The sequence below is a fragment of the Mus caroli genome, chromosome 12, assembly GCF_900094665.2.
Source record: "Mus caroli chromosome 12, CAROLI_EIJ_v1.1, whole genome shotgun sequence".
NCBI lineage: Eukaryota > Metazoa > Chordata > Mammalia > Rodentia > Muridae > Mus > Mus caroli.
This window is the reverse complement of record NC_034581.1, coordinates 21131636-21152955: the sequence shown is the minus strand read 5'-3', so window position 1 is coordinate 21152955 and position 21320 is coordinate 21131636. Positions and strand designations below refer to the sequence as shown.

Here is a 21320-nt window from a genome sequence, read left to right as displayed (position 1 = left end):
CGAACAGGCCAAAGATGTTCTGCAAGATTCTTTTTAACCATCCAGGCCATTCTTTTCTAGGACAGTTCCTCATTCCTGGCTGAGAATTCATGCACTCAGAATATTTCAGAAAGATTTCAATTGGTTGTAAATGCAGCTTGAAAGCAAGGGATGTGTGTTAGCTGAGGGTTTCGTGTGTATCCTCTTTTATATCCTGAACTGCTGTGTAAGGATTCTCCCAGAAGCATCTTGTGAGCCTCATGACACTCTTCACAGGGCTGGCTGCTCCTCCCATGTCTATCCTCAAAGGAAGGGGAGCAGAAGAGACACAAGGAGGCAGAACACTCAGTCAGAAAGGACTGCCAGGAATAAAGTAGAAGAGATGAAGAATTAAGTTTGTAAGTGTCTGATCAGTCCAGGTCAGAAGGACTGTGAGAGCAAACCCAGTGTCCAGACCTGGGACGTGTCAGAAGACACCATGTGTGTTATGTGGAAGGGGAGGACACAGGCCGCCAGTGATGTGGGGCCAGAGGCAGCGCAGTGACTCTCCCAGGTCGCTTGAACCTCATCCTGGGAAGAGCTTGTCTCTCTGCCAGGTCTGATGGCATACATCTCTTACATGGGCTCTGAGGATGGAACACAGGCCCTCACACTTGCAGAGCAAATGCTATAGCCACTGTGCTGGTCAGTTTTTGTCAATTTGATACCAACCTAAACAACGTGGGAAGGGTGAACCTCACCTGAGGAATGGCCTCCAGCAAGGCTTGTGAGCAAGTTGGAGGCCATTTTCTTTTCTTTTTTTTTTTATTAGGTATTTTCCTCAATTACATTTCCAATGCTATCTAAAAAGTCCCCAATACNCTCCCCCCCCCCAGTCCCTCACCCACCCACCCCCACCCCTTGGCCCTGGCATTCCCCTGTACTGGGGCATATAAAGTTGGCAAGTCCAATGGGCCTCTCTTTCCAGTGATGGCCGACTAGGCCATCTTTTGATACAAATGCAGCTAGAGTCAAGAGCTCTGGGGTACTGGTTAGTTCATAATAATGATCCACCTATGGGGTTGCAGTTCCCTTTAGCTCCTTGGGTACTTTCTCTAGCTCCTCCATTGGAGGCCATTTTCTTAATGACTAGCTGATGCAGGAGGGCCCAGCCCACAGTGGGTGGCATCATCCCTAGGCAGGTAGCTGAACAAACCAGAGGAATAAGCCAATATCCACTGTTCCTCCATGGGCTCTGCTTCGGTTCCTACCATGGTTCCTCTCGATGGTAGACTGTAACCTATAGATGAAACAAACCCTTTCTTCCCCACTTTGCTTTTGGTCATAATGTTTCTCAACAGCAACAGAACTTGAACTAGGTCACCAAGTATACCATCTTTTCAGCTCTGGACTTTTCTTAATAATTGTGCTGGCTGGTTTTATGTCAACCTGGTATCAGCCAGAGTTACCTGAAAGAAGGGAACCTCAACTGAGAAAATGCCTCCACATAAGGCTGAAAGGCATTTTTTAAATTAGTGATTGATGGGGGAGGGCCCGGCTCATTATGGGTGGGGAATCTTCCTAGGCTTGTGGTCCTGGATCCTATAAGAAAGTAGGTGGAGCAAGCCACTGGATACAAGACAGTAAGCAGCACCCTTCCATGGCCTCTGCATCAGCTTCTGCCTCCAGGTTCCCACCCTGCTTGAGTTCCTGTCCTGACTTCCTTCAGTGATGGACTACAGTGTGGAAGTGTAAGCCAGATAAACCCTTTCCTCCTCAGCTTGCTTTTGGCCATGGTGTTTCAGCCCCACGATAGAAACCCCAAGACTAATTTAGGACAGGTTACCCCATATACTCCACCACAGTGCAATTACAGACAGGCTAAAGAATACAGCTCTCCCCATCTCCAATGTGATCTTGAAGTTGCAGAAGACAAGTCCACCATTGTTTCTCCACCCCTATGCCTGTTGGGCCCCCATGTTAGCGCCCTCTTCAGACTAGGCTCAGTTGCCTCCTTCCCGCCTAAACTCACAACAGGTACTCAGAAAGGTAAAGTCCAATTCAAATACGCTTTGCTGGAATATTCAGCAGCCAATGAATCACTGGCTGAAAATGCATCTTCCTTGGAACTCCTAAGAACATGGTGCTTGGCCTTGCTGATGCCAGACCCAAGAACACGGTTTTGGCTTTGCTGATGATCCAAAGTCTGGAGAATGCCATTGCTTCAAGTCAGGCTGCCTGATCCGGTAGTTCTGTCCCCTCCCAGAGCTGCACAGCTGAGTGACTGGCCAACTGACCATACAGTTAGGGAAGTGAGCTTTTTGCGATAGGGCCTCTCAAGCCAGTTCTTCTGCCCTAGTAGCAAAGCATTGGCAATGTGTGTAGAATTCCCTGGAAGGACATTAGAAATGAGTCATACCCGTCTAGGAAAGTTCAGGGATAAACCAATGGCGCTCTGCCCTTATACTCTGGACTGACTTAGGGGAAAGGCTTGGTTTCAGAGCTGAGAGCCCCTGGCTTACTTGTTACCTATGCATTAAGATGCACTTAAAAAGCTCTGACTGCCTGATACACATCACAAGAAAGACTCCAATGGAGGGGAAAGGACAGAGATAAGTAAGGGGTACAACTGGGGAAGATGTTTAGGTAAGGTTACCATGGTAACTGAAACAGCCTGACATTCTCCATATGCACTGATCCTCAATGTCTCCCTTCCCATGGATGCCACACACTACCCATGGTGCCTGGCTCTCATAATCTCACTAGAGACTTAGAGATGGCAAAGCCCTAGTAGGGCCCAGCTCCCAGGACTCCAGAGCTAGCCCATTCCTAGCCCCTCATGGAGAGGCACCTGTGTAAACCTGGAGACATGGGAGGGTAAGGGGAAACAGACACCTACACAGAAGACGGAGCCGAAGGTCACCTTGATCATGAGGCATGAATTAAAGGTCTCCCCGTTTCAAACCAAGCAGATCGTCTGTGCCAAATTCCTACTTGTTGCAAACAAGTTGCAGGACTTAGCTGATGGCCACATGGCTCCAGGAGACACAGAGACAGGCATCTTGAATACAATCCCAGTGGCCTCTGGGACTCTCCTTTGTTTTTATTTTTATGTATCAAAATTCAACTTAGTCAAATACAGACAGTATCTATAAGCTGCTTTCTAGAATGTAATCTGTCTTCTAAAAGGAAAGTAAAAACTGTAGGATAAATTCAAGTTTAATCACCCAAATCAGTACAAAGGTCTTTCTAAGTAGCTCTTCATGGGGAGAAATTGTCCAACAGCTGAAATGAAAACATTGGTAATATTTCCCCCTCATTTCCAATAGCACTAACTAGACAGAGTAAAATCACCAGTTTTTTTTCTAGTATATGTCAAACAGGCTAAGTACCTGAATTGAAGCTGATAGTGTAAGATTTTAAACTGTAAATCAAGATCCAGTTCTTGGCCGAATGTCTAATTAGTAGGGGTCATTTATTGAGCTTTATACAGCCCTCCCCCAACCCCCACCAGAACAAACAAACAAACCCGTCCTGCCCCCCACCCCCACCCCCACCCCCAGCTCTGTGCACCTCTTCTCCCTGGCACCCCACTTCACGTGCAGTTAATGAGTGTATGGAGCTGAGGCAGTATCGAGACTGAGTCACCCACTCGGCAGCATCCAGTTCCATTTCTGATGCTCCAGATAATCTAGGTGCGTCACACTTGCTCCCTGCTCTGGTGGGAGGTGACTATGCTGTCCTAAAGACACTACAACTACAAGAACACTGTCACCAGGAACTGCCAACTGCTCCAAGGGCTTGAAGGGCGCAGCTGAGCATTTTGGTAACTTCTCAGACTATCAAATGACCATCAAAAGAAAAGAGCCGACCCCGGCAGGAAGGGGTGGGGCGGGCAGGGACGTGGGAGGAGAAAAAGTACTGACTCGCAGGCTTCCCACGGCCAGGAGGGGCGTTCCCTGAAGGGGAAACAAGCTCGAGAGTCAGCACGCTGTTGCCACAGCCGCTTCCCACACCGCCCACACAGCGTCTCGGTTTCTGTACCATGCAGAGAGCCAGGGGAAAAGTCACTGAGATAAAAGGGAGGCTCGGAGGAGAAAACCCTTGGAGGGACCTACCTGCTCCCCTTCCCTCTGTTGTGTTCCACAGCCCAGACTTGGTGAACCTAAGGACACTTGGCAGATGCCGTGATTTGGCACTTGCTGTCCCAAAGAAGCAGAATGTGTGCTCAGAAATATGCAGAATTGGATGGGGGCGTGACTCAAGACAAACACAGACCACATTCCATCCCACGGTACAGAACAGGACAGGTGAGAGAGCACATGGGTCACAAAGGAGACTCAGCAGCAAGTTGACTGCCAACCAAAAGTTCTAGAAGCACGAGGAGGGCTAACAGAGGGGTCAAGTCCTCATTTGCTTAACAAAAGGCTGGGGAAGACCTGTGGCTTCCATTTATAAGAACCCCTGACTCTAAGGGTTCACACGGCCTCCAAATATCTACTCCACATCAGGCCAGAGCCACAGCTGTTCTGTTCTGGTTTAAAAGTAGCAAAGATACGAAAAAAACCCTAAAAAACAAAACAAAACATAGGCATGGCAAAGCCAACAGAAAGACAGAGCAAGCCACAGATGGGATTTTCAGGAAGGAACATGAGAAGGAGGGTTAGGGTGACAAGCTGTCAAATGAGAAGTCTCCACAGAGGAGCTCATTGTTTCCTGGGAGTGGCAGAATGGAGGAAGGGTAAAAATTTGCTCCACTCCCCACCCCCCCAAAGAAAACACCTAACTCAAGCAACAACACCAATGGTGGCTAAACAGGCATGGGTGCCTGAAACTCCTTCCACAGGATACAGGTTTCACTACCAAAGCGAGGCTTTCTTCAGCTGCCAAGTGTCTCCCTGGCAGTCAGAGACACCTTCAGCTGGCCCTCACCCTGAGGCACATGCTGAATAAATGCTCGCTATTGTTACCTGTGGGTTCTAAAGACCTGCCACGATTTGGTGTGTTTCAGTTTACTGCTTAAGACTCTGCAGAGTGTACACACCTTGGAACATTGGTGCAACAAAGCCGCAAAGACCTAGTGTTTAAAGATGCCTCACAGAGGAGTCACCCTTGCGCTAGTAACCAGAGCAGCAGCCGCCTCAAGGGAACGAGCTTAGTGTTTCTAACCCCACTCTGTTCTCAGACACCTCATTCCATAGAAGCATGTAGCTCTTTGTTGGACATACTTTTAAATTTTTTACTTTAGTGTTTTGTTATATGTATATACGTTTATATGTATGTATTTATTTATTTTTGTTTTTTTCAAGACAGGGTTTCTCTGTGTTACTCTGGCTGTCCTGGAACTCATCCTATAGACTAGGTTGGCCTTGAACGCACAGATTTGCCTGCCTCTGCCTCTAGAATGCTGGTACTAAAGGTATGACCACACCTGGCTGCTGTGTTTTATTTGTATTTATTTACTGTGTGAGGCTGTTGGCATGTGCCAGGGAGGCCAGGGAAGGATGAATTGTGTCCTGCTCTGTCAATACCCTGTCTTATTCCTTTGAGATAGGGAGCTCTCCCAAATCTGGAGCTAGCCCAGCAATGGGCAAGCCCAGCAGTCCTCCTGCCTGTTGCTCAGACCTAGTGTTACAGGTGTGCACAGCCACACAAGGCTTTTACTGTGGTACCTGGGGTGTGAACTCAGATCCTCAGGCCCTTTACGCCCCCAGCCATTTCCTCCCCCCAAAATATGTGCCTTTAAACTGCATATGTGAAAACCCTTGTCCATGAACATCAAGCAGATGGCTACCCTGAGTGCTGCTGGGAGCAGAAGGCTAGGCGTGTATAGATAACCCAGTACAATCTAGTTAGCTACAGACTCGGCCGAGACTCAAAGTCGCCTCTGCGATGTAATATTAGGAATATTTATTATTTAGTGTATGTATGTGGGGTTGGGGGGAGGTCAGAGGAGAGAGTGTGGGGGCCTGTTCTCTCCCTCCACCTCGTGGATCCAGGTAACTGATCCAGACTGTCAGGCTCTGCAACAAGCAATGTGCCTGCTGAGCCACCATGTTGGCCCATGGCCTTTCAGTTTTCACAGCAACAGTGTTTCCTGACCAGGCCTAGGCAGCCCAGTTGGTTCACTTGTAATTGCAATTAGATGATGAGCGAGGGACTTAAGTTTTAAAGTCTTAAGTTTTAAGTCCCTTGCCCATCATCTAATTGCAATTACAAGCACAACATTTGACTCATTTCTCTCTTCCGTCCCGCCCTCCCATTCACGCTGGAAATAAGTTGTGAAACAAACCAAACCTGTCCCAGCTTAATACAAACAAACATGGCACCGCCTGATTTAATGGCACCCCATGGATGCTTCACTAGAAAGGAATCCCTTTAAATGCAAGCAATGTGTTCAGTCCAAAGACATTAAAAAACAAACAAAGAAACAAACAACCACGCTTACAATGAATCCCAAACACTATGCTTAAAAAAAAAAAAAAAAAAAAAAAAAAAGAAAGAAAGAAAGAAAGAAAAGAAAACCAAATGGCCATTAAACTCATAAGCCCTGCATCCCACAAGCACACACAAAACATCCCAAGTTCAAGTTTCCAGAGTGGCTGCACCCCTTTTATAGCCTCCAGCCTTGATGGCCCCGCCCCAGGAACTCCACTTGCTCTTGCTGAGCCAAGGAGACAAAAGGAAAGATGCCACTCCACCTAAACACAAGAACCCTCATGGTGAAGTTTCTGGGACCTCAAAGTAGGCGTCAACGTTCTAATCCTTTTTCTTTTGTAACGTGAGCCTTTCCATGACGGAAACCTGTGTTCCATAACAACCGTCCAGATCCCTTCCCAGAGCGGCTGGACTATCATAGCATACAGCCTGACCCTACAGCTCTTACATGGACAGGATGCCGTGCCTCTGTCTGTCCTTGCCCCTGCCCTAGCTCCTCAGCCTAAGGCCCTGCATGGAAGGCAAGAAGTGGGAGGAAGTGAACTAGAAAGAGATGAAAAGTGTGTTGCCACTGGTGTGTCACACACCTAGAAGGATCACAGCATGGAAAGATGCAATTCCATTGGTCAGCGAGCAGCCTGGTCACATACCGAGACTACACAGCCTCCTGCTAGAGGTCTGATGGCAAAGCACCAGGGGCTTTGTAGCCTTAAGCCACGGGAGACAGAACACACAAAGCACACCAGGCTCTCTGCAAGCATTTCCCTGGTATGGCCCATTCCTGGTGCCTGGCCCATGCTTGACTGACTTCTTCCTGTACCATTCTGGTGGTCATCAGAGCCACTCCCCAGCTGCTGCTAGATAACCTCCCTTGGTGCTGTCCAGAATCACTAAACTCCGGGGCAATAGCTCTTTGGTTTATAATTTCCACTCCTCTGCAGCAGATTATCATCTAATATAAACCCTTTGTTTAGCAGCTAAAGTGTTTTTCTAGAGTAATTTCTCTGCAATGCTGTCCTACCAGCAACAAGAACTTCAAACAATCCCCGGCCCAGAGCGTTTGCTATCCAGCTCAGGGTTGAGCACTGGTCTCGCAGGTGCCTGGTTTCACCAAGCTGCACACAGGCTCCGGAGCAGGTTACGCACCTGTATGGTGTATGGTGTTCGGTTCTGGGTGGAGCGTGAGCAGGGCACGGCACACCAGCACAGCACTGCCTGGGACAGTCACCCAAACAGTTTGGTTCTCCCTCGAACTTCCCTTCCCACTATTTATTTTTAGATCTCTAGGCTTCTCCTGCTTCCTAATCAAATCTCAATGCTGCTGTAAATATAAACCTGTAATTAAGGCTTATGAGCCAAAACAGATAAGAGTAGATTCTAAGCCAGGAGCTCCAGCAGAACCACAATTCTTCCCTCCAGTTAGGACTACTGCAGAAGAGAGACCCTGATTGAAAACTCCAGCCTCCACATTCCATGTGTAAAGTAAGGTACACATTCTCCCTCGACAGGGTGATGCTATACTTAAGATCTTAGGCTACTTCACAAAAGTCCATTTAACACGTGACCTATATGAGCTGCAGTCTTAGTGATATAACCTGGAACCGCAGAACTGGAGTTAGAAGTCTACAGCTAGCCATGTTAGTAGCCTCAGTCACTAGCTGGATGAAGTCTGGCTCCTGCAGGGTGGAAGGAACCTGTCTGCACAAGGGGACTGTCCATGCAGGCGAGCATGCCATGTACCTACCTTGTTCTACACTTGAACCTTACCGCCTGTCCTCTCTTCTCTGGGTGAGAGCCCCCTCGTATCTTACCCTATAAATCCTACGTTAGCGTCTTGCCTATCTTTTCAGGTCCAAATGCAAGTGCTGCCTCTTCCTGTTGAACTTATACCCAGCAGCCCAGCTTGGTTACATGGTGTTGAGGAAGAAATTGAGGAAGACTTGCTATGTAAACCAGTCTGGCTTTCCAACTCAAAAGGTTTACCTGTCTCAGCGACCTGAATGCTGGGATAAAAGGAAGGTATGCACTACCACACCCGGACATTCCTAGTTTTCAAAGTAACTTCTCTTTCTACTGCTCCTTTAAACATGAGCAGCTCTCCCCTCGGTGCTTCCCACCGTGGCTCCAGCAGTCCCTGCTTGCACCCGTGACCTGCATGTGCAGAGGCGCCAGTGTGAGTTGAGTCCAGGCTGGAGCAGTGTTTTCCCAAGCACTGCATGAGCCATGAGCCAAGACATTCGTGATTTGCCTTTGTTTGTTCTCAAAACAGTGACATCAAAGTGAGAGGCAGAAGCCTATATATAGGAGCGTATATATGTATAGGACCCAAGAGGGTACTGGGTGAGAATTCTGGATTTATTCATACTGGTATGCCACAGAGTATAAGCGTTACCATTAGAAATCAGAGCAAAAGAGTTCCACACATTGTCCAGCAACATGGACGTCTGTGGGAGAGAATCAGAAATTAACATATTGCTGGGTTAGGGTATAGCTTGCCTAGCATGAAACCCTGGGTTTAATCCTTAGCACTACTAAGAAAACAATGAATTAATTAAAAACCAAGTGAGAACAAGAAAGGGAGCCACTTAGGACGGTAGATACTTGCATAAAATAAGTAAGCAAACAAAACACCAACTGTACAGGATTCCGCACGAACTCCTACTCACTCTAGTTACCTTGAGGCATTAATTACTTTAAGCTTGAAAACAGAGGAAGGGACTTGGCTGGGGAAAGCTAAGAATCTGCTTGCTGGATCCCAACCCAGGCTTAGAACCCAGGTCTGGTGTCAGCTTCAAAAGGGAGTAGCTTCATTAAGAAATGGCACACCACCATGTCCAGGGAGTAGGAGAGGGCTGAGTGTGGGTTCTGAATTGTGTGCAGGAGGGTGCCACTCTGCCTGCCTCCCTGTTTTAAGTAGACTGAAGACTCTCCTCAGGGAGTATCTGTCTCTGGTGTCAGCCTGCAGCACACAGCCCTGTCACTCCTACCCTCGAGAGTGACACATCATGCAAACAAAGCACCCTGCCCATATGCAGGTCCTTCCAGCCAAGAGCTCCCAGGCTCCGACAAGTGCTTATTAATCCTGGCCACACCCAACAGACAGCAGAACTGGCCCCATCCACCTTTTGCTTTCTCAGTGGTAGTAAAGGTGCAAAACCAAAATCAAAACCAAAACAAAAAACAACAACAGAAAACCTACAACCAACCAAACCAAAAGCACAAAAACCAAAACTGAGCTAGGGCCTTCCATAGACCTCACACAAGTCAGAACAGGGTGCTTAGCGCTTTACCAGTAGCTAACTGCTTCACTCCCCGCTTTCCCAGTGAGAAGCAGGAAGCACTTCTCAGGGGCCTGAGACCAGAAGCACCCAGAGAGCATGGCCATCTCCTCTAACAGGGCTTCTTAGAAGCCATGTGCTAAGTCCTATTGCAGTTTTAAATTTCCACACGACTGAGACAAACATTCAGGAAGTGGCAGCAGCCCCTCTAAAACTTAACCTGGTACCCAGCTCTGGATGGAGCAGCTAGCTGACAATTGCATGGAGTGGTGTGGGCTGGCAGGAGAACTGTCACAGCACTGGCGCTTCCTATAGACTGTCTCCTGTAGTGGAAGCGTGTGGCTGTGCCTAAGATACAACCATCATGGACAGGAGACAGAACAAACTTCGCCTGACTCTCAAGAACCTCTCAGTATTTGATCTCTCTCTCTCTCTCTCCCCCTCCCCCTCCCTTCTCCCCACTTCCTTTTTTTGAGATAGGTTCCCACTATGTAGTTCTGGCTGGCCTGGAACTCTCCATGTAGAGGAGGCTGACTTGGGACTCATAGTGATCCCCCTGCCTCTGCCCCATGAGAACTAGGATTAAAGGTGTGGGCCACCGCTGATTGGTAAAACTCTAAAAATTTTAATGAAGAGAATGGAGAGATCACTGTGGGAAGGGAGATGCAACTTAAGAGTACCCTTGCTTGTCCCTACAGGGGTCGGAAAGTCCCAGAGAGTCATGCCAGCGACCCTCTGAATCTGACACTGCACAAGGGAAAAGAATCTTCCACTGCTGTTTGGTAACTGCTTGCAACGTGGATTTAGCCTCTGTGCAGGAACCTGCCTGGTTGGAGGGATGCTGTGGCACTAATCCTTCCGTCATCCGTGCAGGAGGGAGGGGAAGGTGCAGATGCTACTGTGCAGATGAGGAAGTAAAGGCAGATGAATGAGGGCCTGGGTGGGACTGGGGGGTCAGACAGGAGGCACTGGCAGGTGACAGCTCAGCCTGGAGGGTTCACATGTGTGTTGAGGGATGACAAGAAAAATGCAGCTTTGGAGGAGGGTGGGACCTGAGAGGAGAGTTGCATAACATCTAGGAGGGAAAGAAAGGTAGAACTGCGAAGCAGATCGGCTGGGAAATCTTGAAGATCCTCCCAGTTTTTAGACAGCTGGAAGGGGCGAGACGCACCCTGGACGTTATGACATACCTTTGCCTCATCATTGATGTCCCACGTGAAGGAAATGGCGTTATAAGCTATCTCCTCAATGTTGCTGATGGTGTTGAAGCTTTCTTTGTAGTCAGCTATGTGAAGCAACCAACAAGAAAAAGAAAGTCATGACGGTTAGTTTCAGGGTGAGCTCGCAGCAGGCCTACAAATACTCAGTTCTCTAAATCATCCTATGGATGACTTGAGTGAGGATTTTGCTGGAATGAAGGAAGTTGAAAAATAGAGGAGGAGAAAAAAAAATCACAAAAATCTTAAGTTGAGGCAAGCTTAGATAGAGTTAATTCCATATCGCTGGGTCAACATTAGGAAGTTTTAGTCTAAAAAGTTTAATCAATGGTCCCAACATCCCAAAACGCATCTATGGAACCAAGACAAGAACTCAGTTCTAAGCTGGGCGGGGAGGCACAACTTTATAATCCAGAAATTGGGAGGTCGAAGCAGTTAGAATTTGCTGTGAATTAAATGATAGCGTGGCTATGGAGTAAGTTTGAGCCCAGCCTGCTCTAGACAGAAAGATTTTGTCACAACAAATTCAGCTCTTCTTATTCTTACAAAAAAGAGAGCCCGAGAGTTTAAAAAGCTAAGCAGAAACCCTCGGATGGACGGCCACCTGGGATGAAGGTGATGGTGTTGGGTAAGACTGGAAACCGACCAGAAGGGAACAAGGTGTTGTAGAGTTGTACCCTGGGCATCCATCACTGGGTTATCGCAGATGAACAGGATGAGCAAGCTAGCTCAGGGTATAGCTGAGAAGGGATTTCTTTTGGTCCATTTGGAAATCTCTTTGTCATTATCTCTACATAAAAGCCAGGTAAGGAGCTAAAGAAGACATTATGCCTCTCAAAATGTGCAGACTGGGTGGGGGATGGAACTCTGTGTGCTTGCCTGCCATGTGGGCAGTCCTGGGTTCCACCCCTAGAACAGCAGAGAAGGCTGAAACGTAGGCTGAAAGTGGGACACTCTTATGCTAGCTGGCTAATGTTCCTGGCTACAGAGTCACATGGCAAACCTCTGCCTGGGCACGGGCCCGTGGAGGAAGTGAGGACAGAGCCCTGATTCCAAGAGCCACAGGACACTGCCTGGAACACATCTGTGGCTGGCATCAAAACTCAAATGCTTTCGGCAGGAAGTTCATTATTGCCAAAAGTAATTGGATTTGGCAAGCTGGGCCCTGGCGCCTGTGAGGATGGAGGTGGGCTTCTGGGCCACTCACCGATGTCAATGCACCTCTGTTTGGCTGTGTGCTGACGGGAGTGCCAGTACTTCCAGTGTCTTAGCTGGTCTTCTCTGCTTTTGTCTTCAGCAAAAACCACCATGATCACACTCTGGGAATGAGAAGGAGGTACAGCATAAGGACCCAAGGGGGCGAGCAGCTTCAGGGAAAAGCCCTTGTTGTTAGATCACAGAGTAAAGGCCTAAAGCAAGGCTGTGGGGGACTCGGGATTGCACAGTGGGGAAGGACCCTTGCTGCTCTCCCAAAAGACCCAGGGAACCCAGTGGCCTCCAAGGACATCAGTACTCATGCACAAACACTCAGAGACACAGGAAGAAAAGTAAGAATAATCCTTAAAAACAAAGCACGCAGCACAGCCTGGCACTTTCCGGCCTTTATTCAGTTACAAGCACCTGGATGGGAGCAGGGCTCGGGAGTCACGTGACAAGGCTGTCTGGAGGTGGGTCAGAGTCAGGGGTGGAACTTACTCGAACTTTGCTGATAGGGTGGTGAATCCCTTCATTGCTGCTCCCTTCCTTTAAGGTGACAGGATAGAACTGGCCTTTATTCAGGTATGTCATAGTGCTGTCCCCTTGCTTCTGCCGCAGTGACTTGGAGGCTTCCAGGGTATACTCAAAGTTGTTCCTAGAGGACCAAGAAGCAACAGGTCTGGCCTAGTCTTTTGGAAACTTCCTGGACACTTTAGGGCAGTCCTAAAGTGCTATGGTGGGGGGGGGGGAGAGGGGGTGTCCTGAGACAGGAGACCACCAGCAAACAACCACCTGCCTGCGCCACATCAGAAGTAGCACTTGCCCTGTCTCCTGCCCCGGTCCCCCCACCCCCCACCCTATCACTTGATAAGCAGGGGCCTAAACCCAAGGGCCTAGTGACCGGCCCTAAACCTCAGTGGGCTACAAAATACTGACTACATGTTCTATGATATAATGTTATCAATTAGACATCTGGTCACTTGGGCTACAAATGATATCAGGAACTGGGCAGGCGGTGGAAGGGACCTCATGGGGCTTGCTGCCAATCTGAAATCTGTGGAGCCAAGGCTGCAAACAGGGACTGAGAGTCCTGCATTCAGCCGTTTAGCTGCCAACACACTCTTGTGTCGGCCTGCATGCAATCTGTCTCTACGCAGGCCCTCCCCAACTGCCTATGTTCCCTGTTACTTTACACAGCCACTCAGAGCCTTCCTACCCTGGACACTGGCCAATTATACCCACTTGCTTATGCCTTATCTATGGACCCCTTTACGTTACGACAGCAAAGCTGGGTAGTCAAAAACCTATGGAGAGGCCACAGAGTATAAAATAATTACTATCTGACATGTCACTGAGAAAGCCTGCCAGCTTTATCACAAACCCTAATGCTTGTGAGTCTGTGAACCGTGTACTTTGGGACATGCTTATAAAGGAAGTCTAAACACATCAAATGAAAAAATGGAATCCTGGACTTTAAAAAAAACTTGAGTTGTTTTTATATTTCTCATGAACCTAGAAAGTGCTCCTATTTCCAGAGTATGGTGCAATTTTACTAAGCTAAAACCAAGTTGCCAAGTTAGGGGAAAAAATTACATTTGTTTATTTTAACATTAACAAGGACAATAAAGTTCTCTGTCCACTACATTTACTCCTGTCAGCTATCTGCACATTTTTGGGAGCAGAAGGGTCCACAGTGACCTACCTTAGTCTCTACCCCTCCCTTCAGATTCCGTCCCTCAACGCCACAGAAGGGAACCAAGGAAGGAAGAAGTACCAACCAACACCAGAGCTGAGGAGACCGAAAACCAGAGGCCCGAGCTCAATCACCACATCCAATGTCCCCTGCCCAAGACAAGGCTACAGCTGGCGGAGTCACAGGAGGGCGAAAGCGCACCAAAGCCACTTCAGATTTGTAAAGACCGATACACCAAAGAGAGAAATGACCAGAGATGCCGAAAATCCAAAAGTCAAACAAAAAGACAACTATTACCCAGAAACACTGTCAAAGACATAGTCCTCTGAGTTCATGCCCGGCATCCGAAGGCTGAGTTCCGAGGGGAAGAAAACCTGAAATATCAACCAAGTGAGCCTGGAGCATTTAATTATCGCCATGGTTACTAATGTCCGGGGGCTCATTTCAAAATAAAAATCCTAAATCTATTTTAAAAAATTAAATTAAAAAAAAAAGTAATTATCAGCCAGGCAGTGGCGGCACATGCCTTTAATCCCAGCACTCAGGAGGCAGAGGCAGGAAGATCTCTGTGAGTTTGACACCAGCCTGGTCCATAGAGCGAGTTCTAGAACAGCCAGGGCCTATGTAGACAAAACTGTGTCTTAAAAACCAAACCAAACCAAACCATAAATAAATAAATAAATAAATGAAAAAAATAGATAAAATAAAAAGTAAATGTCTAATTTTACATACTATTTATCTGTATCTATACCACCACCACCCCCCCCCACACACACACACACTCCTGAGATACACTCTTTCTTTCCTTATCTTTCCCATATCACATGTTGGGAGTCTAGAATCTGCAGCCAAAATACAAGGGCCATGAGTCAAGTCTGCACCAGGGCTGGACAAGCCTGCTACCCTTTCCTGGGGAGCATCGGTTTCTATACCTAAAGGACTCTGAAATGGCATTAAGTACGGCTTCCAAAACCCTATGGGCGTGACCAGACCCTTAGAGCTCTGCAGAACTCATCTGTAAAGTCTACAGGATAGATGTACCAAGGACCACCTCTCGATCCGATTCTGGATCACGCCACTAATCGGGCAGCACCCATCGGGCACATGACAGAGCTGCCACGCTAGCTAGCCCCAGGAGCTTGCCTGGGTCTAAGATGAAAGCTGAAGAAAAACTATGAGGATACACTGGAGTCAGTGGAAGATTACACACGGGCTCCGTTTCTCTCTCTCTCCCCTGCAAATCTCTTAGCAGAAACCATAATTGTTAACTCAGCTGTTGGTAAGATTACCCATGTGCCCTTGATGATAATTTTTGGATTTGTAGGTTTAGCTTACAAATTATACCTACAGGCCTTTCTCTTAAAAAAAAAAATCTTTTATTCCTGGTCCACTCATTCTGGGCTAAGTTTCAAGCTTACATAACCAGGAAAAGGTGGAACTCAATACTTAGACAAACATGCCGCTGTCTTAGGAAGATGTTTTTGTCTTTTGTACCTCCTGAACGCCCTCCTTGAAGGTCTCAGAGAAGGTGGAGTCTGGAGTCCTCCGCTGAGCATTGGGGGGCTGAGTGCCAGAGCTGAACTGATCAGTGCTGAGGCTCCGGTCAAAAACCACCACGCGTTCGGTGGGCTCAGAGTGGTACACGGCTGGTGGGATTCCCACAGCAAAGCCGTGCGGCTGGATTTCTGTCTTGATGGAGTGGGTAGGCATGGTCGCTATGGAGACAGTGACTGTTGTATCAGGAGCTGTCAGATGGCCTCTCTTATCAATGCCCAGCTGGTTGCTATGGGGGAGGACGATGTTGAAGGGCACGTTTTTCAGCACTTGCACCCTGTTTTCTCCAGCAGAAATGAGGGGTTGCTCCGTCACATTTGGTATGCTGTTTCTTCAGGAAAGAAGAAAGGACACTGTAGTTTCAACCTTGATGATATGGTTGAGCAGGTCTTGGGGCTCAAACCCAGGGCTTTATACATACTCAGCACATGCTCTAGGATAGATAAACCCACACCCTGATGATCTGGGCTCCCTACAATAGCAGTACACTTGACAGAAGTCAACTAAATAGAAAATGGAGTAGGGCTCATTCCTGGTCAAGACGTCAGTCAAGCAAACCCAAAAGCAAAAGCTTTTCATGTTCTGAAATGAGGGGACCCAGAGCTCTCCTCCAGGACACGCTCCTCCCAGCTCCTGACACAGATCCTCGTATTTTATTATAAACCTGAAGTTTTAAGTGCAACTCATCAGTTGGATTAGAACCACAGATCCTGGAGCAAGATCATCTGAGTTCAAATTTTGCATCAGCTTGAGCAAGCTATTTTGTCTCTCAGGACTCCATTCTAATCTATGAAAAGGAAAAACAATTGGTCCCAGTTTGCATCTCTGTTGCTCTGATAAAACATGACAACCAAAAGTAGCGTGGAGGAGGAAAGGCCCACAGGTCACAGTCCATCATCAAGGGAAGCCATGTCAGGAACTCAAGGAACCCATGGGGGAACACTGCTTACTGGCCTGCTTCCACTCACCCAGCTACCTTTCTTATATAGCCCAGGTCTGCCTGCCTAAGGATGGCACCACCCACAGTGGGCTGATCCCTCCTACATCAATCAACTACCAGCTAAATGCCTGCCCTAAAACATGCCAGTAGGCCACTCTGCTGGAGGCAATTCCTCAGCTGAGTTTCTCTCTGCCTAGGTAGGTTTGTCTAGGTTTGTGTCAAGGTGACAAAAATTAACCAGTGCAGTAGGTGTCTGTCCTCTCAGATGGGTGCTGAGGATGGAATTTGGGGAACAACACCCGCTACACAGGTAAACATCACTTTCTAATAGTGATACTGTCGCTCCCAAGGAAAACTCATTATCATACTTTATCAAGAGATGGTTTATATAAAACTAATTGTGGCTTAATATTTGGGTAATATGCATGATTAGTTTTAAAAATATTCATTATTATTTTGCATGTGTCTGTGTATACCTTTGTGTACACATGTGTGTACTTGCATATGTGTGTGTGTGTGTGATGCACAAGTGTGATGTATGTGGCAGCCCACTGAGGTCAGAAGGCAAGTCTGTGGAGAGTGCTATCCTTTTCCCTTTAGCTGGGTCTCACAGAAAGAACCCAGGCCAGCATGGCCTTTACCTGCTGTGCTGTCTCCCCAGCCCCAAATGTGGAGGCTTTTTAAACATTTGTTTGCTTTGTCTCTTTTCCCTGATACTGGGATGGAATCCAGAGCCTTATCCATGCTTAGCAAGTGTTCTACCACCAAACTTGTGTGGTCCACGACTGTGTTTCTAAAGTCCCCTGACATATTACAAACAGAAGGAACATAAAGGAACAAAACAATGGTGGTTTTACACATCTCAAGATCAGCAAAACTTATTCAAGCCCTGAACTGTAAATCCACGCCTTATGATTGACCTAATGAAAATGTCAGGAAGCCGAGTCAGGAGGACTCAAAGCCCCAGGACAACCAGGACAACTTGGGACAAAGAATCAAAGGTTTCACTGAGGCTTTGTCATTGTAAAAGACTAGACATGGCTGCAAAAATAAGTACATTTTGAATCTGTTTCAGGACACTCCAGCAAAAGGACATAAAATAAAATATGAAATAATTTGACTGTTAAGAAAGAGAGAAAAAGCCGGGCGTGGTGGCGCACGCCTTTAATCCCAGCACTTGGGAGGCAGAGGCAGGCGGATTTCTGAGTTCAAGGCCAGCCTGGTCTACAGAGTGNGGCAGGCGGATTTCTGAGTTCAAGGCCAGCCTGGTCTACAGAGTGAGTTCCAGGACAGCCAGGGCTACACAGAGAAACCCTGTCTTGAAAACCAACAAGAAAAGAAAAAAGAAAAAAAAAAAAAAGAGAGAAAAATTTCAACGGTACAGCTGTTGAGCCTGGCAATGCATATATGCTGGTGTCTACCATTTCTCCTATTTTTGTGCTTGAAAAGAGTCATAATAAAAAGTAAAGAAATAGATAAAATCTATAAGCCACTGGCCAAAAATAATTATTAAGATTTAAATAACAATATGGAAAATATTTATGAAACAAATTAAGTGGAATAGATGCATACTTCCAAAAACTATCTGCAATTGACCACAACCACAGTAAAGAGATGATTGTCCGGAGTGTGGAATATGAATTGTTACTCACTCCTTACGTCAGTTTCTGTCATTCTCCCCAACCCCAAGACGGAGTCTAGCTACATAGCTCAGGCTGGCCTTGAACTCCCGCTTCAGACTCCCTCGGATTACAGGTATAGGCTACCATGCCTGGCTGTTTTATTCTTCATTACTAATAGGACATGAGTCAATTTGGGGCTGACAAGATGGTTCAGTGGGTAAAGGTGCTTGCCCCCAAGACTGACGATTTGTGTTCCATGCCTGGAAGCCACTTAGTGGCAAGGGGGACCTTCCTGTAAGCGATTTTCTGACTATTGCATGTGCACCTTGGTATGCACAAACAGGTTTATGCACACAAATAAAATGAGTGTAAAATGTGTCTTTTAAAAACATTTCACAGACATACGGTTGAGTCTTAATTAATGTATGAAAGTTGTAACCTAAATATTTAAAAGATGCCTTCAAGAGGAGTTCGGACATCAGTTCACTGAGTTTTTAACTAAGACGACTATTCCAGAGCCCCTGGCACTTCACTTTTTTTTTTTTGCAGATCTGAGATTGAACCTAGCACCCTGCTTCACATGGGCAACTGCTCCATCATCAAGCTGCACGCCAAGCCTTGCTTTGTCTCCAACAGGCTCCCCCAAGAGTCCAGGCTAGAACTCCTGAGCCTCCTGCTTCTACCTCCCAGGTGCTGCAGTTAAGGCATGTGCCACCACACCCAGGTGGTTTTGTTTTGTTTTGTTTTATTTTGTTTTGTTTTGAAGATACATCCCCGGTCTCATCTCCTGCTAGAGGGTCTCAATGCCCATGAGCACACACTCCAGGCTTTTATTAAAACCTCCCTCCGGAGCAGTAGAGGTTGGTGCTCATGTTTTCTGGGAAGGGGAACACAGCCTAAATAAACATAACTTCTCAGAGGCAAATCAGCAACAGAATCTGACCCTGAGGTGACAGAGGTCCCTCTACCGTCTCATCTACCAGGCGCTTCCCGGGTCTGCTTGGCAGAGCCCTGCCTCTTCATTTCTCATCACCTGTCTGCCTGCTGTGCTGCTGTACGAAGCACTTACCTTTTGCTGTGCTCTGGTTCTGGGTGCTCTCCCTCAGGCTTGACGGCTGATGACCGGCGCTCTCTGGGGACCTAAAGCGTTAACATCAATGAGAGGGATTCAGTCCTTATTCAGGGGAGAAGCCTTCTTCACCTGAAGAAACCTTTCATTTCTCAGGAGGCTCTTTGCTTCACTCACCTCCTGACTATCTGCCGAGCCCTGGGCAACATCTGCCCTCAAGGAGTCAACAGTCCGATCACCACAGCAACCGGTGAAGAGCAACTGCCAAATAGACTTGTGGGATCACAAACTTACTTTATAGTGGGAGTAAAGATTTCTTTCTTCTTTAAAATTTAAGGTATGTATTTTGGTTTTTTCATGTATGAATGTTTGGCCTGTACCTATGTCTGTATACCACATGTGTGAATGGTGCCCAGGGTCGGAAGAATGCATCGGATACCCTGGAACTGCAGTTAGAGATGGCTGTGAGTCACCATGTGGGTGCTGGGAACTGGACCAGGGCCCTCTGAACGAACAGCCAATGCTCCTAACTGCTGGGCCATCTCTCTGGCTCCATTCCACTCCTTGTCTGACTCCCCTTTTCTTTGCCCCAGAGCTGAAAAGCTGGACAAATAACACTGGTACACCATGACATTAACCCGGCTGAGACATGGTCCAAACAGGCACACACGTATCGCTGAGATGTGTACAGTGTTTTGCCATGCAAGAATTCTTTCATATTTCATCATTAACAACAAAATAAAGATGGCTCATTGGTTAAGAGTGCACAATGACCTTGCACAGGAGTTTGGGACCTGACACTCACAGTAGGCAGCTTACAACTACCTGTAACTCTAGCTCCAGGGAATCCAACTTCTTCCAGCCTCTAAGGTCACCTGCACTCATGTACAGAAACGCGCCCATACATCCTCATATGCATACACATAACTGAAATTACATAGACCTTTGTTAAAAAAGATAACACTAAGTACTGTTTGATTGACTAGCAATCTGTGTTTAAAGAATTGCTAGTTATCAAGAAATAACAACTGATGCCTAGGACCAACCAGTTCAAATGGCCAACCCTGGCTGTCTGCTGCTGGACAACACCAAAGAGAAGGTGAATGCAGGCCACACCCCAGCACTGGTCTGTGGCTGAAACCCTAACTGAATGCAACCGAGCTGCTGGGCCTGAGAGTCAAAAGTGACACTCAGGCTGGCCTTACATCCTATGCCCAGTATGATACAGGTCACCAGTGAGTGGCAACTGAATTACTAGAATTCCATTAAGAACCATCAGGCAGAACGGTATAAAAACCCCACACATGGTACACTTGAGAGTTAAGGCTAATTCAGCTGTCTAGCAACAGGCAAGAAAATGTATTCTGCGGGCTGGAGAGATGGCTCAGCGGTTAAGAGCACTGACTGCTCTTCCAGAGGTTCTGAGTTCAATTCCCAGCAACCACATGGTGACTCACAACCATCTGTAACGGGATCTGATGCCCTCTTCAGGTGTGTGTCTGAAGACAGCGACAGTGTACTCATATAAATAAAATAAATCTTAAAAAAAGAAAATGTATTCTGATCTTAGAACCGGGTCCCAGAATTGTAAAAGTGTGTGTTTCCCCCAGCGGCTCCCAAGGTTTTGTAAAAGCAGCTACAGAAAAGGCAGTCACCCTGATCACTCAGAAGGGGAGAACACAGGTCAGTCAGCAACAACCCCTTCCCATGACACCTGGAACCAAGTCTGTTCAAATACTCAAACTGGGGGGGACAGACTACTACCTCCTTTTATTAGCAGCGTCTCCTTCAGTGAGGAACAGAGCAGCTGTTTAAAAACCACCCTTTGATTCTATGATCGTAGATGCTCGGCTTTGAACCACCAAAAGCCGGGGACTCGTTAAACTATTTATAGTCACTAGAGAAGCAAGCATCCTGACATTCCACCAGCAAATGACTGTTTTATAGGCTGCTGAATCAGGTGCGTCTGAGCATGGCGTTCGCAGCTGTAAAGAGCTCGCAGCCTACCTTGTAGTAGTCATAGAGCAGGCCCAGCGCAGCTGCGCTGTCTTCATCTCCGTTGATGCTCATCATCGCTTTAGTTGCCGCCGTGAGAGGGTTTTCCAGGAAGGACTTCCAGGCTTCGTCCTCACTGGTATAGGAGCGCCGCTGTGGGTAGAGGGCTTCATTCTGAAGTACCAGCACGGGCCTTTTGCTTCAGAGGAAGAAATTTAAAAAGTTAAATCCATACTTCCTACAGCCAGACAGCTTAGAAGCTGTATAAAGACACAACTCATAAAACCAAAAAAAAAAAAAAAAAAAAAAAAAAAAAAAAAAAAAAAAAGCCCAAAACCAAGCTGAATAAACAGTTCTTT

General features: G+C 47.1%; 1 protein-coding gene across 1 annotated transcript in view; it reads right to left on the bottom strand.

Annotated features, from left to right (window-relative positions):
• The window catches only part of Grhl1 (grainyhead like transcription factor 1), a 39631-nt gene extending 18496 nt beyond the window's left edge, over nucleotides 1–21135 (bottom strand). Inside the window, exons 1-5 of the mRNA XM_029484316.1 lie at nucleotides 20974–21135; nucleotides 18967–19037; nucleotides 15276–15660; nucleotides 12099–12210; nucleotides 10865–10959 (exon numbers count right to left, since the gene is read on the bottom strand). Coding sequence (XP_029340176.1) covers nucleotides 10865–10959; nucleotides 12099–12210; nucleotides 15276–15660; nucleotides 18967–19037; nucleotides 20974–21039 — 729 coding nt within the window. The 5' untranslated portion in view covers nucleotides 21040–21135. The remainder of the gene's footprint in view (nucleotides 1–10864; nucleotides 10960–12098; nucleotides 12211–15275; nucleotides 15661–18966; nucleotides 19038–20973) is intronic.
• Nucleotides 21136–21320: the final 185 nt, after the last annotated feature.